This window comes from Cucumis melo, chromosome 8 (assembly GCF_025177605.1).
Source record: "Cucumis melo cultivar AY chromosome 8, USDA_Cmelo_AY_1.0, whole genome shotgun sequence".
In the NCBI taxonomy this organism is placed as follows: Eukaryota; Viridiplantae; Streptophyta; class Magnoliopsida; order Cucurbitales; family Cucurbitaceae; genus Cucumis; species Cucumis melo.
The window spans coordinates 6,645,438-6,663,153 of NC_066864.1; the positions used below are offsets into that span (position 1 = coordinate 6,645,438).

A 17,716-nucleotide genomic window follows, 5' to 3' on the forward strand; every position below is an offset into this window, starting at 1 on the left:
ATTATGATTTGGTCTAGCGTTCGTTAAATATTGCTTGAGTTAACTTTATTGCATCGATTATGAAACATGAAATATGATAAAATACATCACTAATCTAAATGGCATTCCTTGTAAACACAATTGTAAAAAAAAATTGAAATTAATTAAATTTATTTAGTAATTAATTTGTTTTTTGTTTTTTTTTTCTTTTAATTAAGACTGTTTTTCTACGTCTTACGATTATTTTGATTATTTTCTTGTTGTTTAAAGGACTAAATTATGATCAAAATTATTATAACGAAGGGTCCAATTTAATAATTTGTTTATGTTCTTTTATGGACTATAATAATAATACTAACAATAAAAGGAATGGAGTTCATAGTATTGTTTTAATTTTATAGAAAAATATGGTTGGAGTTGGTTGTTATCATAATTATTGTTCTTCGCATTAATGAGGATTGGATTGACATTTTAGAATCATTTGGCTACATACATACATATACATATATATATATATATATACACACACACACACATACATATTTGAACCCCAACGTGACCAAGCAATATTAATAAATTTATTGTATTATTTAAAATTTAAAATTACACGTCCATCTAAGCAAACTATTTAGCTTCAAAAATAAATAATTTAGTCCTTAAACTTTTATTTAATAGTAGTTTAGTTATGTATTTTTAATTTTATAATAATTTTGCCTCGATAAATTTTTTTTACTGTTTATTTAGATTTTTTTTACAAGTATTTATATATATAATTTGTTTAAATTATATTTTCTCAAATTTTAGTTATGAATATTTTCTTTAAAATGAATTATTTTTTAATTCTGTTTCTTAAAAATGTATTTTGAAAAATTAAATTTTGAAAATGATTTTTTTAAAAATATAAACAATTTAAAAGATAATTCAAATACAAGTGTTCTGTATTTTTAATTTTATAATAATTTAACCTCGTAACAAATGTTATAGGAATGTATATTTTGGATCAAAAAATCTTGTAAATATTAAATGTTAGTTTGTATCATGTAATGATTTAGTTTCGGTGTAATTTATGTACATATTTCATCTTCAATTAGTTTGGGGGTCTAAATGTGTAGCAAATGTTATTAAATTTTAATAATATTATTTAGGTCTAAATTTGATTAAACCTAAATTTTAAATTTTGTACATAGTTCTATTTTGTTCTTTAAACTTAAAAAATTGAGAAATTGTCAAAAATAAAACATTTGATAAAATACTAACACTTCATATAAAAATGAGGTGTAATAAATTTTATCTAATTTTGTTATATGAAATGTAAACAGTTTATCAATTTTTTATATTTTTTGAAACAACTCATTTAAAATTTATGTTTTAGTCTTTGAACTTTTTTTTTAAATAGAACACATAAACTTTACGAAATTGTAAACAAATATTTTTATAATTAATCAATTTAATGAATATGATAAGTATGGAGTCTAAGCATCTAAATATAGAAGTCAATTCATTAATCAATTAAAGAGTTAACGAAAACATCAAAATAAAATTTAAACATATTATTTACAAAAAGAACTAAATTTTTGTGAATAATGTAGTATGCTTACTAAAATACTACTAAATAATGTTTAGAAACTAAATTGTCATAAACTCGAAGTTCAAAATTTTAATTTTTGTGGGATAAAGTTAAAAACAAAAATTATTCTTTAAAGCTAACAAAAGACGATTTATATGATACATAATTTCTCCCTCTGTGATTACACCATATCGTGTAACTTAAAGACTTTTGTTAATACACAGATGTGGCGATGAAGAAACTTCTAAAATTTTAACTTAGCTAAAAACCCAAAAATTTAAAAAATATTTCTGAAAATTAATCTAAGTTGTAAAAAAAAAAAAAAAAAAAAAAGATATATGTCATGTATCATAATATATACACAAAACTATAAATATGAAATATAAAAGACAGACACAAACACAGATTCAAAACTTTATTATTGTTATTATTTAAAACATCTAAGCCAAAACAGACTTTAATAAACAGAGAATATTTTGATGGGATTGTGATTTAATGATAGGGGTAGTCAAACTCAGCTCCAATATGATGAGTTTATTGATAATTTGGTATTAAAGAAGAAAGGAAGAGAATAAATAAAGCAAAGAGGGTTTTGATTGGTGGGGGGCAACCACATAACATTGTTGGCTCATTGGGGTATCACTTTGGTTTACAAAATTAGAATTATTTATTATTATGGTATGCTTTAACTTTAAGAGATAGAAAAACAAAGGGGCCCTTCTCCAACAACTTCAAACCAAAGTAATTAAATTAAAGTGGGGATTATACTTTTAATTTGGTTTCCCTTTTTAAAGCTTTACCTAATTTAATTAATAATGCACCCTAATTAATGATGTTTTAAAATAGTGTGAGATTTTTTTGCCCTATTTTCCCAATCTCTATTACCCATCACCCAAATTCTTTTTCTTAGCTTTTGTGCCTCGATTTCATGCTACGAGTATCGTACTTAACGGATGTTTTAAATGAAAGTTTTGTCTCGAAGTTTATGAAAATACAATACCAAATCTAGCAAAATACTTAATATTATTCGTATGACTAAATCATAACAAATTGTACCGTCGTGCAAATATATACTAAATCATTACTTGATAAATTATTAAGAACTAAATCATTACACAACTATAAAAGTATAAGAATTAAATTGTTATTAGCTAAATTTTATGAACTAAGTCTTTACTTGCATAGAAGTTCAACGACCAAAACCATTTTTTACTATTTCAATTTATTTTTCTTTTTATAATAAGTAGCGCGTTTCACTGAATAATGAGTAAACTCTCTCAAAATCAACAATATTTGAGGGTTAGGATTTGAATTCACATTAAGTATAGTTTACGATATATTCCATTATATATTAAATGATGATGATAAAAGTTTTACTAATAAACAAAAATTAGGGTTAGTTTGGATTTAAAGATATATTAAAGCACGAAAATTCTAATGTCGTTGATTGAAATAATAATACAAGATGTTAATCGATTGCTTTGAATTCTTTTCTTGAGAAGATTAATCCAATGATATTTAAAAATAAAAAATAAAAAAATCCAATGATCAAACTTGATCATACTGTTCTAAAAAAGTGACAATTGATTATGTTAATTAACTATTGAAATATTCCTTGTAAGGTCATATTTGTATACCTTTCATTTATAATTTTTTTTCTCACTGTTTATAAATTCAAAGCACTGATTTGCTCTTTTTTTTATTTATTATTTCTTTTGTTAAAAAAAACGACAGAATTACTTTTTCTCCAACTTAGTGACTTTCTTTTTTCAATTAAATTCAAAGGCAAAATTCAAAGTTAAAAAGATAAATTCACGATCCTACTAAATTTTATCGAAAAAATATTTAATGTTGTATTTAGTATTTCTTTAGTTTGTAGACTTCAAGTTACTATATTCTTATTAATTACTTGTTAAGTTTTAAAATGTTACGATTGTATTAGTGAAATTTAATTTTTGTTGGTTTCAAAATCATTCTAACTTCAATTTTTCATCAAATAGTTAGTTTAGATTCGTAGAGTTAATATCAATAAATTAATTTAAAAGAATTGTAATTCACTAAGTTTGCTACTTTTCATAACTATTGAAATATAAATTCATAATGATTTTAAATTAATTAATAGATAATAACATCGACGTCAACAAATTTAATACAATTAAGGTTAAATGGGTAAATTTTAAAATTCGAGATCAATTTGAAATAATTGAATAAACCTAATGTCACGTTTACCAAATAGAAATTGATGCAAACATAGTGAAACTAAATTGATAGATCAATGGTAATGAAGTTGAATCATAATCGTAAATGGATTGCTTTTTATTGCGTATATTTAAAATTACAAATTTTGTAAAATTTATTGTTATTGCTACCATTATCTCTAACTTTGAGGATCAATCCATGTTATAGATAATGGTAACAATAAATATATCAAAATTGATAAAATTTAAACTATAACAATAACTATAATGATAATAGTAAAAATAACAACAATTATATAATAATAAGAATGGTAGAAAATAATTATCAAACGTAATTAATTACCATCTATTCATAAGTAAGATTGCATTAAATATTTAGATTTGAATCCTATATGTCGGTACGATTACACACCGCAAATAAATATACCTGTTTTTTAGATTTTGAATGGAAGTTGTAATGTTTTTATTTACCAAAAGTGACCTAAATTCGAATCAAAATCTCAAAATAAAACATTTTAAAATGAAAACGAAACCAACATTTATATATTTTTAATTATTTTACTATCCATAACAATTTGCACGTTTTATTTTTCATTTATTATTTTATCAAAATAGAATTACAAACTTAGACGACATGAATTTGAAAAAACATAAAAAAATAGCAATTTCGTCCATCTTTCGTTGGCCAACGACGGAGGAAAAGAAAATGAATCTACAAATTCTACGAACCAATAACCGAACGATCCTCCAAGAACACTACAACCATTCGATTCGATTGCCACTCCCATTCCGTATCCGGATCCTGTCGTCCTGCCGGAGGTATGAGCTCAGTCGAAATATCCGCCGAACCCCAGCCGCTTTCCTCCGCCAATGCGCGGAATCTGATCGATTCCGTTGAGGCCTTTCTCTTTGATTGCGACGGTATTCCACATGTTCCTTTTCCCCAGTTTTCTTTTCCGTTTGCTTCATCGTTAATGATTTTTCGATTGCGTACTTTTGATGGGTTAGGTGTTATATGGAAGGGCGATAAGTTGATTGATGGCGTCGCTGATACGCTTGAAATGCTTAGGTCTAAGGTAGATTTTTCTTTATCTTATTGTTATCATTCGAACTATGAATGACCGTGTTCGACTATAACCGTCGTTCGTTTACAGGGGAAGAGGTTGGTTTTTGTCACTAACAATTCGTCGAAATCAAGAAAGCAATATGCAAAGAAGTTCCATTCCCTTGGAATTTCTGTTTCTGAGGTGGATTAGAATTTTAAAGGTTCTCTTATATTGTTGTGAAGGAACTGTTTTTCTTATCTAAACTGTTGTTCTTATGACTTCTTTTGTAGGATGAAATATTTTCCTCCTCTTTTGCAGCTGCCATGTTCTTGAAAGTCAATAATTTCTCCCCAGAAAAGAAGGTTTGTCAATGTATCGGTTTGATTGGAATAACTTCAACTGTCTTTAAGATAAACATCAGCGTGGGTAGGATTAGTTAATTTATTGATCACGTAATTTGCAGAATTCATTTCCCCAATGCATGGTTTTAAACCTTCCAGATTTCTTATTTGTCATTCTGCTGTTGTGTTTTACATGCTTCTTGGTGGATAGCTTGTCTTAGTAAGTGGGGTCTCTTCTTTTCTCTGCGCAGGTCTATGTCATAGGCGAATCAGGTATCATAGAAGAACTTGAGCTTGCAGGATTCACTGGAGTTGGTGGTCCAGTAAGTAGATAAGACAACTACCAATTAATGGTTTTAAAATTTTCTTTTCTAACATCGTAGGCTTTTGAGTTAGTTCGTGATTTACTAGCTATTAAAGCAAGCCTCTCCAATTAAGAATGATTTTTACTTGTTTGGCCTTGTATAAATTTCCAAGTCTCTCATTGTTGGAGGGTGTTGAAGTCTTGATATAATTGAATTTGCATAACCTACATGTTTAAGCTTTTGTGTTGATTGATTATTTAGCACAGTGCTGTACTTTAGCTTATGTGAGTCTTATCAAGCAACGCTCAATGACTTTAGTTTACCTATTACTTGGTCTAGCGACTGGAAATGATATTTCTAAGTATCTTGTTCGAATAATGATCAACAACTTTAGTTTCAAAATTGCAATTAGCTTTCGGTATTAATTAGTCTTGTAGTTGTCTTTATTGGCATTCACAGTAGTTGAAACTCGACTGAAATTTGTATTAAAATTTTACTGAAATCCTTGTTTGGTAGTACTTTGCATAGTTGTGGAGGTGACTTTTTGTAACTTCAAGAAGCTTACAATTTTATCGATATCTTCTCCTTTAAATAGTTGAATTTTGATCAACTTTTCTCAAGTGCCTTTCAACTTTGGTGCAGGAAGATGCCAAAAAAACTGCAGATCTCTACCTAGATTGCTCAATTGAGCATGACAAGAGTGTAACACGACATATTGGCCGTACTCTAGTGAGATTTTGATTCCACTTTCTTCTGCATTCGATTTATATCTGCCATGTGATGTACCAGGTTGGAGCAGTTGTGGTTGGATTAGATCGGCATATTAATTATTACAAGCTTCAGTAAGAAAGTTCAAATCCTGCCCATTTGTCCCTAGTCCCATCCCCTTCTTGTTGTCTTCTACACAGTTGATCTTGTTTGCCTTAAAATATGCAGAATCGTAAGCTATTCTAGTTTTAACGAATGGACTAGTCCAATTTGACTTTTTAATAACTCCTATTAATTTGATTTGGGCAAAGACTAGATTATGAACCTGTTTGATTGAGTTACTAAGCACTTAGGACCCTATGTCTTGTGTTTGTTGCCTACAGAATCCTTCGATATTGTCAATTACTGCACTTGCTTCCTTGTTGCTATTCAGTTTCATATACATGGCATTTACATAATCACTCAACTATGGAGTTTTCTTTTTTCACGATCAGGTATGCTACATTTTGCCTTCGTGAGAATCCAGGATGCCTCTTTATTGCTACTAATCGCGATGCCACAGGGCATTTAAATGCATCACAAGAAGTCCCTGGTACATTTCTGCAAACTGACCTTTGATTCTTGCAAGTTGCAGTCTCAATCAACTTGATGGAATGCAGTTTCGCATTGGTTGAATCATTAACTTTGTTAATTCTTTTGATTCAGGTGCCGGTTGCATGGTCGGTGCAATGTGTGCATCATCTGAGAAAGAACCCATTGTGGTCGGGAAACCATCAACATTTATGATGGACTTTTTATTGAAAAAGTAAGATAAAGCTATCTTGCGCTGTAATTCTTTTTTGTATTTTTCTTAGTTTTCAAAGCTTAGCTTTGAAAGCATTGGTAGCAAGCAGTAGTTAACAAATTTAATGGTAGAACTAGAAGGAATGTCTATAGACTTAATTTTCTAAAAATCCCAAATGGGCCCCAAACTTTTAATGTACCCAATCGGTTCATGAACTTTCAAGTGTCTAAACTTTCAAATTTGTATCAAAGAGATCCTTGAATTTTCAAATTTGCGTCCACTAACTGGTAGATCCTTGACCTATTTAATATTTTTTCAAATTTTTGGATAGACATGAAATTGAAAGGTTAATGTTCCATTAGACATAAAATTCAAAGTTTTATATAACATATGATTAGTTCTTAAAAAATTTGTAAATGTCAGAATCTAAGGATCTATCAGATATTTTCAAAAAAACTACTAGATAGTAGATACAATATTTTTTATTTGAAAAAAGACAATAGATACAATATTGAAAATTCAAGCATCCTATATGCTTGTAAAAGTACCCAAACCTCAAAGTTAGGGACTAAACTTGTAATTTAATTTAAAAAAATAAATTACGAAGATGATGGTAAGTGATCCATTGTATGTTTTGTTTTTCAGATTTGAATTTGGTTGCTCTAAAATGTGTATGGTCGGTGATAGACTGGACACAGACATTCTCTTTGGCCAGAGCACTGGCTGCAAAACACTTCTTGTCTTTTCAGGTTTGGACTCTTCATTTCTGTTCCATTTTTCCATCAATGAACTGTAAAAAGGAAAGAAAAATGCATTATTCATGAGTACCATAACTATGGCAGGGGTAACAACTCAATCCAATCTTCAAGATCCCTCCAATCATATTCAACCAGATTTTTACACATCCAAGATGTCTGACTTGTTGGAATTATTGGGTCCATGACGAAGATTGTTCTTGCACTTGCACCAGAACTCCTGACTTATTAGTAGATCAGTCACAATAAAGCCATTACTTTTAACTGTTAGATGCAGAGTCAATTCAACTATATGTATTTTGTCTAGATTATTACAATTGTTGCCATTGGATCCCTTGATGATGGATTTGTGGGGTTAGCCGAATCTCATTTTTTTCCCACGCACATTGAATAAATTATGATGGGGTATCATTACATTACTCTGTTTAAGTTCACTCTCACTTTCCTAGTGGTTGTTTTACTGTATGTGGCTCAAGCAAAATTTTTTAAGCTGGTATCTTATTGGTTCATTGTTGACTGAATAGATATCAATTGCTCAGTATGGGGTGTTGATTAGGCTTGAGAAGTATTCAAATCAAGGTTTAAAATATCGGTGTCGATGGAAATTTCAAATCTTAATCCTATAAAAAAGATTGATGTAAATACTAATAAAATGTTATGTCGATGGATGTTTGAAAGAAAAATCTATTATTTTTCAAATCGATAAATTTATAACGACTTAAGGATTAAATTTTTAAAGAAGTCAAAACATCAATTACTTATATTATATTCACATTACGCATTTTTTGATTCATAGATTATATTTAAGATATAATAGAAATATTGATTCATTTTTCATGTGAGTAAAAATTTGATATGATAATTCAAACTGAAAATGAATTTGAAACAAAATTTACCTTATAAAAAAGTATACACAATATTTTTTTTAAAAAAATTAAGAAATAGTTGTACATAATCAAGAAATTCAAAATTGGCGCGTTTTTCTTCCGTTCTCCACATTCATCTTCTCGTGAAGAAGAAGAAGCGATGATTGAATTCGGGGACCTCAGTCCTCGCAATGCGCCGATGACAGGGATCCGTTCGACTTTTTCAAGGCGTATTTCTCTACGATCACAAGACTATTCGGTAAGTTCGTATCTACTTTTCAATTCCCCTTATCTTCCACTCTGAATGGCTGAATTTTCGTTTTTGATTTCTTGATCACTATAGATATCTCAATTTGCGTATTCGATGGAGTGGCAATTCTTTGTAATGATAGATTAGTTGATTGATGTCGTCAAGGACACCATTGAAATAGTGTTGTTTGAATCGTTGATTCTCTTTTCCCGCCCTAGCTTTTATTTTTAGGGAAAGATGCCAAAATTTTGATCCCAACTATTCGTCAAAATCAAGAGTGCTAGAAGCAAATTTGATTCAATCTGTCTATTGGAATCTCTGTTTCATAAGTTAGTCATATGAGCTAAAATGTTCTCTGCAGTCCGTGGGAATTCCTTTCTCTTGTGGCTTCGTATTTTAGGATGACTATTCTCCTCGTTTTGCTGGCTACCGAGTTACTGAAATTCAATTGCTTTCTCAGAATAGATTCGTTCTCCCTCAGCATGCTTAAGCTTAATTGTATGATCTCTATCATCCTCAACGAATTTGAAAGTTTTTATGTGATGAAGCACATTTTCTATCAAATTTTTGTTCCTCTCGTTCAGTGATTGAAATCTAAATGAATAGAGGTACAATTTGAAAGTTGGTCTAGGTATGTGCTGGGAGAACATTTTGTATCAAATTGTGTTCCACCAGACCAGTGATCTTTTATTACTGTAATTTTAATGGTATTCAAGAGAAAAAGCAAGAAGCCATAGTGACGTGCTCACAAAGTTCACTTGTCAAACTTTGCAACCCTTCAAGGCGAGAAAGGAATCGTATAAAGCAACAGCTATAGCTGGATTCGTGGGTCTTGGTGATCCAGTAAGTTGATAACTGTCAAGACTAATAGCACATAATTTCCTCTGATAACTTCGAGGTATGATACAACTATACAACTTTTCTTTTTGTTCATAATTTTTTACTAATTTTGCACCAAAACAATTTTAGGCCTGCTTGGCTTTTGATGAGTGACTATTACACATCAAGTTTGTTACCTTCAAGGCGAGGAAGGAATCATAAAGAGCTGCAGCTGGCTGGATTTCGTGGGGTTTGGCGATCCGGTATTCAAGGTACGCTGCAATTTATACAATCTCCATTAATCTTGCTAATTTTGGATGAAAACAATTTGGGTTTCCGTTGACTTCGGCTGTTAATCTTCGATGAGAGAAGAAATTAGAATTCCGTTTTCTTAAATTTTAACTTTGACACAAGAATGCTTTAAAATAAGAAACAATCTCATTCCAGTGCATGAACTTGAGATAGGGTTTACGTCTTATTCATAAGTAAAATTCTATCATACTTATTTTTGTTTCACTGTAAATATATATTCTTTAATAGATAACTTTTTACTATGATTAGACAATGAATAATTTTGTGTGGATAGAAGCTAAATAATTAAATCACTTGGACTACACTCGTCTAATGTCCACTACACTAGTCCTAGTATGATCAGAATGAGGGCTTAAAATGAAATGCAGCTGCCACTGCGAAGACTGTCCAATCAAATGAAATTCTCACTAGTATGATTCGCTTCCATAAGGCTAACGCCTGAACAACCATCTTCTCCCATTTCTCGCATCATCTTTCTGATTTTTGCTACATCATTCCACCTTCCTGATGCTGCATAAAGATTAGACATCAACACAAAAAAACCCCCATTTCTACAGTTAGAGAAAAACAACTTTTTGGCCACAGATTCACCAAGCTTAATTTCCTGGTGAATGCAACAAGCACTTAGCAATGCTCCCCACACAGCAGAATCTGGATTGGTTTCCATGTTCTTGATAAATACAATTGCCTCTTCAAATAATCCTGCCCGACCAAGCAGGCCAACCATGGATGCACAATGCTGTGATTCGGGCACGATACCAAATTCTTTCTTCATGGTTTTGAAGTATTTTCTACCTTCTTCAACAAGTCCTCCATGAGTACAAGCAGCTAAAATTCCTGAGAAAGTGATTTTATTGGGCTTTATCCCCTTCTCCATCATTTTGGTGTAACAGAGGAGAGCACGATTGTGAAACCCAAATAAACCATAACCAGAGATCAGCGAGTTCCATGAAGCTAAACATGGCTCTTTCATGCTCTTAAACACATTTTCAGCAAAGTCTATTCTTCCACATTTGACGTACATGTCTACAAGAGCAGTCCCAACAAAACCCTCCAAGTCCACACTGTTTCTTAGAATATAGCAATGAAGTATCTCCCCAAAATGCAAATTCCCATTTTGGCAACAAGCAGATAGTAAACTCGCTAGTGTAATTGAATCTGGCCCATAACCTGACAATGTCATTTGGGAAAACAAAGCCATGGCATCAATTGACCTTCCTGCCTGTGCACAGCTAGATATCACAGAGTTCCAGCTGCTCAGTGTCTTTTTGTGCATCTCTTGAAATAAAGAAAACACTGCATCAATATTATCGAACTTTGAATACATGCTTATAAAGCCATTAGCAACCAAACAATCAATAATTAGCCCACTCTTTACACCATAACCGTGGAAAGCAAGTCCAATGCCAGTGTGATCAGGATATGTAAAACCTTGGATGATGCCAACCATTGCAACAGCATCTAATTTCATATCTAAATGCTGTACAAGGGAATATAGCCTTACCACAGATCCCATGTCACCTTTCTCAGCATAGCGAGAAATAATCGCAGTTAATGCAACCAAGTTTTTCTGGAGTTTTGACATATAAATCAGTTCGGCTATTTCTATATATCCACATTTTACGTAGGAGCAAACTAGAGAGGTAACCACGGAAACATTTTCCACAAGACCAATTTTGGTAGCATAACAATGAATACATCCTGCATTTGCATTTGCAGACAAGATACTCACCATAGTCACCGAGTTAGCACTGACACTTTCTTCAAGCATTTGCTTGAAAACAAGCATTGCCTCCAAAAAGAATCCATTTTGGCCGAATGCCCCTATCATGGTATTCCAAGAAACTACGTTCTTTTCACCAATCTCTCCAAATAAGAGTTTCACCCCTTCTAAATCAGCACATTTACCATACATCGATACAAGAGTATTTTTCACTTGGGAATCCAAATCAAGGCCAGCCTTAACACCTAATCCATGGATGGATTTTCCTTGGACGAATAATTCTTGGGTACCACAGGAAGGCATTAAACTTACCAACGTTCTCTGACAAGGGTCGAACCCCCTTCTGCGCATTTCCACAAATAGCTTAAACGCGTCATGGCTATATCCACATCGTGTGTACCCAGAAATCAACGCATTCCACGATACAACGTCTTTTTCAGGAAAATCATCAAACAAACGTCGAGCAGCTTTAACAAAACCCAATCTTGAGTACAAATCGAGAAATGCAGTACTAACATACAAAAATTGGTCAAATCCCCATTTAATGAAGTGGGTTTGGAGCTGATTCGCCTCTGCTTTTTCATTCTCAGAACAGAACGATGAAGACGATACAACGAAGGCTTTGATGAGTAAGGAGAAGGTAGAATCATTAGGCCTAACCTGATGTCTTAGCAGCTGACGGAAAAGTAACAAGGGGGGAGTAAAATTTTTTCCTTCGACGTAAAATTTGAATGCAGAATGGAAAGTAGTTAGGGAGAGAGTTGCTGGGTGACCTACCGAAGGTGTAAATTGCATATTACTGGGCGCCCGTTTGGGCGGTTCCGCACCTATGGAAGCTTATGGAATGTGCATGTTCTTTTCAGCCGTTGATAATTGGTAAATTGATTTAAAAATTAGATACAAATATTGAAGATGGTTTACATTAATCAACAGTTTCATGTGGTAGAAACTACAAAATAAGCTTGATGTATATCAATTATTTTGCCTTTGATTTTGCTAGTTTGTTCACTGTTTAGAAAATTGAAAACCTAGAAGGTAAAACTGAACTTTTTTTTTTTCTTTTTTCATAAAAAATTGGTTTGAATTGACCAAACTATCACCAATCATTTGAATTTGAACAAAGTTACGTAGAATGTGCATTTTGTAATTCATATTTCAGTTACAGTCGGTGAATTATAAATTGGGACATGGAGAGAGGACATATGACTAACAATTGTAGGCTATGGAACTACTTTCTACTGTTCTTTCGGGTTCTTTTTCGATCTCTACTTATTTTCAATTGATTTTTTGTGCTTAAACTAAATCAATTAATTCAAACTCAACAAAATCTCCGTACCATATTTGAAAGCATCTAACATGACAAAAAGACAAATTGATACTCATATTAATTCTTCTAGTATTTAGATAATAAAACCAAATTGAACATAGTTAAATGATATTTAACACTGTACTCTCTTTTGAGTTTAGATGTTTACACCTTCATACTCTCATTTGTCATACTTTTCGAAATGAAACTGAAAGTTGCAAAAATTATCTTAGATAAACCAAGTATAAATGAAGAGGAGTTAAAAATTCTTAAGAGAAAAAACATATAAATATCTAACCTCATGAAACTGTTAAGTGTACTAAATTTAATGTGTATAGTTTCAAATTCATCAAAATGTTATCTTAAATTTGATAATTGTTCGTGTATTTAATTATCTCAAACTTGAATGGTGTGGTGAATTTACTTTTTGATAAATTTTATTTGAAGAATTACTCAAGTAAAAAGAACTTCTAATCCATTTCATGAATAATATATATTCGATATGAAATCGTTAGGATTTTTTGTTTTTCTTTTTCTAGATAAAGGTTATTAGGTTCTCTTTGATAGAGAACTCAAATTATATTTTATGTTTAAATTCATTGTTATAGGCATGACAAATAATTTTTGAAAACCATAGATTTTGTGTAAATTCTAAAATCAAATTTTTGTATGCTTTATTGTATCAAAAATTTGAATTTAATATTTTAAAAAGAAAAATTTAATTAAATACATATAAGAACATCTAAAAATACAATATATTATATTATAAATTCAATTCAATTTTTAAATAGAACATGTATTATGTAATGTATTATAAATTATATAGTAATACAAAATAACAAATATATAAATTTTTTGGTTAAATTACAAAATTGGTTCCTATGGTTTTAAATGGATAAAATTTAGTCCTTGTGGTTGGTTTATAACTAGAATTTAGTCTTTTTGTTTTGATAAAATCATAAAAGCTCGTAAGGACTATTTCGAAAGTTGTCAAATCATTAATGATTGCATATTAGGTTTTATCAAACTATAGATTAAGCTCTAACTTTTCTAAATAATATAGTAATTCAACTAATTTTGTGAAAATAAATTATATTTATAAATAAATCAATAATAACTACCGTCAATTAAATTTTAATGGATAAATAAGATAGGTTTTATGATTTATAAATATATTGGTGAAACACATTTAAACATTTTTCTAAAACTAGAATTCAAAATTTGAATTTGCCATCAAACATATATCTAAAAACATAAAATACAACTTTATTTTTTAAAAATTCCTTTGTTTTCAAATTCTTTACAAAACATGATACTAATAATCAATTTTGCTATTAAACTTAAATTAAAATTTTTTGAAACGGATATTTACAATATATTTTTTTAAAATTTCTGGTTAAAACAAGCAGATGAATTGGAAAAACAAAAACTAAAAATAAAAATGAGAACACTCATAATGGTACGAAATAGAAAGTTTTGAAAATGAATACATAATATAAACAAAAAAGTAATTGTGTAGCATAGCAATAGGACAGCGACCCGAAGCTGAATCTGTTCCGTAAAAAGACGTTGGGCTGGGCTTACGGCTGGAGCCCATAAAAACATAATAAGCGGTGAAAAGTTAAGATGTCCTTAGCTATAGCCATACATAGATAGCCACCCCTCTCTCTCTCTCTCTCTCTCTCTCGTGTTCTCTGTGTCTGCTTTTTCTTTTTTCCCATTGCCAAGTAATTTCGTAGCCTTTCCTTTTCCTTAAACCTATGAATTACATTTGAAAACTTTAAACCTCTCTATCTCAGCTTCACCGCCTTTACCCACTTCCCCCCTTTCCACCAAAAGATACCCACTTCATTTTGTAATGCAAAAGCTTTCTCAACCCCATCATCAACACATACAAAAACAAAATTAAAAAAAAAAAAGGTTGTATTATTTTTTAGTAGAATTGAAGGGGAAAATGCAAAGGGCGATTTTGAAAATTCAAAAAAAGAAAAACAGGGTAGCCATTTGATTTGAGTGTATTGAATTGAAGCATCTTCCAAGATGCTTCGAACAGTGTAGCCTTTGAGGAAATCGAAAGGTGGGGGGAAGGATCTAAGTTTGGCTAAAGGAATATATTCCATTGTAAAAAAAAAAAAAGGAAGTGTAGATTCAAAATTAGTTTATTTATAAATAATAAGGCAGATGAGATGATGCCAAGTGTGTCCATCTGATTTTACATCCCCTTTGTCGTCTTTAATCTGCTTCTTCCTATTATATCAATTAATAATCAGATGAGATGAGGACCACTCTACATTGCTTAAATACTATTTCTTTTCCTTCTACCTCTCTCTCTCTCTCTCTCTCTCTCTCTCTCTCTCTCTATATATATATATATATATATATATATATATATATATATATTCCATTTCTTCTCTCTTTACCTTTGGACTTGTTGGATTTTAGTTTTTACAATTTCAAACTTCCTCACTTTGTAATGCATGTGTCTTCAATCAATTTTAATTTTAGTCCTCCAAATTTATTACTTTTTGCTATCTTTTTTTATCTGAATAAGTTAATTATAATAATTATAGTTCGATTCATATACCGAATTAGTATATGTATTTTAGAATTTGCTTACTTTTAGTTGCTTTAATTTCACACATTGATTTTTGGTTTTTTTTTTTTTTTTATAATCTTAAATCCAGTATCTATTATTAGTTTTTTATTTTAAAATGATTACCGGCAGATTTAGTATAGGTCTAGGAAACTCGAGTCCACCTCAACATACATATAATATATAAGTATTTAATTTTTAATATTTATATATAGTTTTGTGGTTACTTTTTTTTCTATCCAAATAAAGTCTTATGTCAATAAATTTTGTTCAAGATGTTTAGTTAAAAGAAAAACATTAGGTAAATATGTTTCTAAAAATTTATAGGGAAAAGAATAATAAATAGTAAAAAGATTCCGGAAAAGCTAGCAATAATTTTTAATAGTTCTAAAATTTGAAAAACAATTAAAAATGATCTTAAAAGTTGTCTCTACTCCATATTTAAAAATTGGGGTAGAGAAGGAAATAAGCAGTTTAGATTAAAATTTGAAAATGAAGCGTAGGCACGTGGGAGAGGGTGAAGAGCTCGCACCTCTAAGCATGGAGCTGTGTGATTCTTAATAACTTTGTATAATTTATATGTCAATTTGAATTCCAATTGCTAAAAACAATGTTCAATCACTAATAAATTGGCACAAACACGAACAAAGGACAAAGCTTTCCATTTGATTGGTGGATTAATATATCTCCATTACATTTACACACACTTCCATTTCCTATTAAAACCTATATAGCTTGACAGTTTAGACTACCATTTATTTTTGTTTTCCATCTCTTTTCAAAGACATTTTTTTAGATGGATTCAAAATTATAGTAATAGGTCAGACACGAGAACCTAGCACATGTCACGTTGTAGGTCTCGTGCACCTTCCCTCAATCCATTTTTTATGATATGAACTATTAGAGAGTACTTAGAACTAGTGCAGTCTCAAATTAACCGTGTTCCACTGTCTAAATTCATTACACAAAGAGTGTTTTAGTTCAAAAGAACAACAAAAATTTATTAGAATTCTCTTTGAGTGTTTATGTTTTTTCCTTGGATGTCAAATGAGACTATTTGTTACGTTTTCACTCTAACATGTATATGGTGACACGTTATGTCAAAGGATTGTGACCCTTGAGATTGTAGGTAGGGGCCGAACTTGTATGCTTGTCCTAAAACTCAAGGATTTGATTTTTCTTTTCTTTTGATCTTGGGCCAATTTGTAGATTTTTGAGCTTTGTCCAGGACAAACCTTACACATAAAGTATGGAAAGGTTTAGATAAGATGTAGATTAGAAAATGGGGAGGTCAAGTCAAAGGGCACTAATAAATAAATTTTCCTTTTTGTGTCCAATGTGAATTTAGAGTGGGACTGAATTGTGACTTGAATCGGTAACGTTGTCCACGACCAAGAACAAACAAACGTAAGTGGGTATCAAAAGTTGATTTGTTGTCTTTTTTTTAGTTCTCTTCTGAAATTTATATATATTATATATATATAAATTTTAATGCATGCTTTCCCACTTTACATTATTAATAAATATTTCTACCTAAAATTGTAGTGAAAATTAATCAAAACCAGTCCAATAATGTTGACAGGGACATGCTTAATTATATTACCTTAAATAAAGATGGAGACATGTTTTTTTAAATTAATTAATGGTGTTAGACTAATTATATATATATAGTTTCTGATTTTTGATTTTTTGGTCTTGGTTAATTATGATTGTACAATTCCAATTATTCACTTTGTAGGGGAAAAAGTGGCAGGAATTTTGGACTATTGCTCTAATTTTGTGAGTCAAATCAGAGTCTTACAACACTTGGTGGCTTGATTTTGGAGGCAAACAACTATTCTTTGTTGACAAACATGGTGAATATATTCGAAAAAACCAACAAAAAGTAAGTTTGCCAAATCCATATTTTATCAACATATATACTTTCTCTCCTATCTGAAGTTATTCCTTTTATTTTAGACCAGTTGAAAATTACCCTTTTTTCTTCTATGTTTGTTAGAAAAATCTAATTCAGAACCTTATCTGTTTCTTTGTTTTTTTCCTCTTATATTGCAAGTTTTTAATGTTGGAAAAATTCATGATTACATAAGTGAGAAAGTTATTATTATTATTATTTTCGTAACTCATTTAATTGTTATAGTTTTTTAAATACAGAAGGATGACT

At 30.4% G+C, this 17,716-nt stretch overlaps 2 protein-coding genes and 1 long non-coding RNA gene across 3 annotated transcripts; 2 read left to right on the forward strand and 1 right to left on the reverse strand.

Moving 5' to 3' along the window:
• Positions 1-4,407: 4,407 nt before the first annotated feature.
• Positions 4,408-8,117, forward strand: LOC103485219 (phosphoglycolate phosphatase 2). The gene is made up of 11 exons (XM_008442747.3): positions 4,408-4,665; positions 4,753-4,820; positions 4,899-4,991; positions 5,081-5,152; positions 5,383-5,454; positions 6,079-6,138; positions 6,226-6,278; positions 6,639-6,736; positions 6,850-6,949; positions 7,574-7,677; positions 7,771-8,117. The coding sequence occupies exons 1-11, from the start codon at positions 4,566-4,568 to the stop codon at positions 7,869-7,871; spliced, it is 921 nt and encodes a 306-aa protein (XP_008440969.1). The 5' UTR covers positions 4,408-4,565; the 3' UTR covers positions 7,872-8,117.
• Positions 8,118-8,664: 547 nt separating this feature from the next.
• LOC127150620 (uncharacterized) lies at positions 8,665-17,431 on the forward strand. The gene is made up of 4 exons (XR_007823183.1): positions 8,665-8,808; positions 9,516-9,697; positions 9,769-9,890; positions 17,291-17,431. It is a non-coding gene; the product is annotated as an uncharacterized LOC127150620 (long non-coding RNA).
• LOC107990461 (pentatricopeptide repeat-containing protein At2g04860) lies at positions 10,038-12,609 on the reverse strand. Its single transcript, XM_017043805.2, has one exon. The coding sequence runs from the start codon at positions 12,446-12,448 to the stop codon at positions 10,322-10,324; it is 2,127 nt and encodes a 708-aa protein (XP_016899294.2). The 5' UTR covers positions 12,449-12,609; the 3' UTR covers positions 10,038-10,321.
• Positions 17,432-17,716: the final 285 nt, after the last annotated feature.

Bases quoted from the DNA above. Each gene is read 5' to 3' on its own strand.
- LOC103485219 (XM_008442747.3), top strand. From the start codon at position 4,566: ATGAGCTCAGTCGAAATATCCGCCGAACCCCAGCCGCTTTCCTCCGCC. The intron at 4,666-4,752 runs GTATTCCACATG...TTGATGGGTTAG, and splicing joins CTTTCTCTTTGATTGCGACG to GTGTTATATGGAAGGGCGAT. The intron at 6,737-6,849 runs GTACATTTCTGC...CTTTTGATTCAG, and splicing joins TGCATCACAAGAAGTCCCTG to GTGCCGGTTGCATGGTCGGT.
- LOC107990461 (XM_017043805.2), bottom strand. From the start codon at position 12,448: ATGCAATTTACACCTTCGGTAGGTCACCCAGCAACTCTCTCCCTAACT.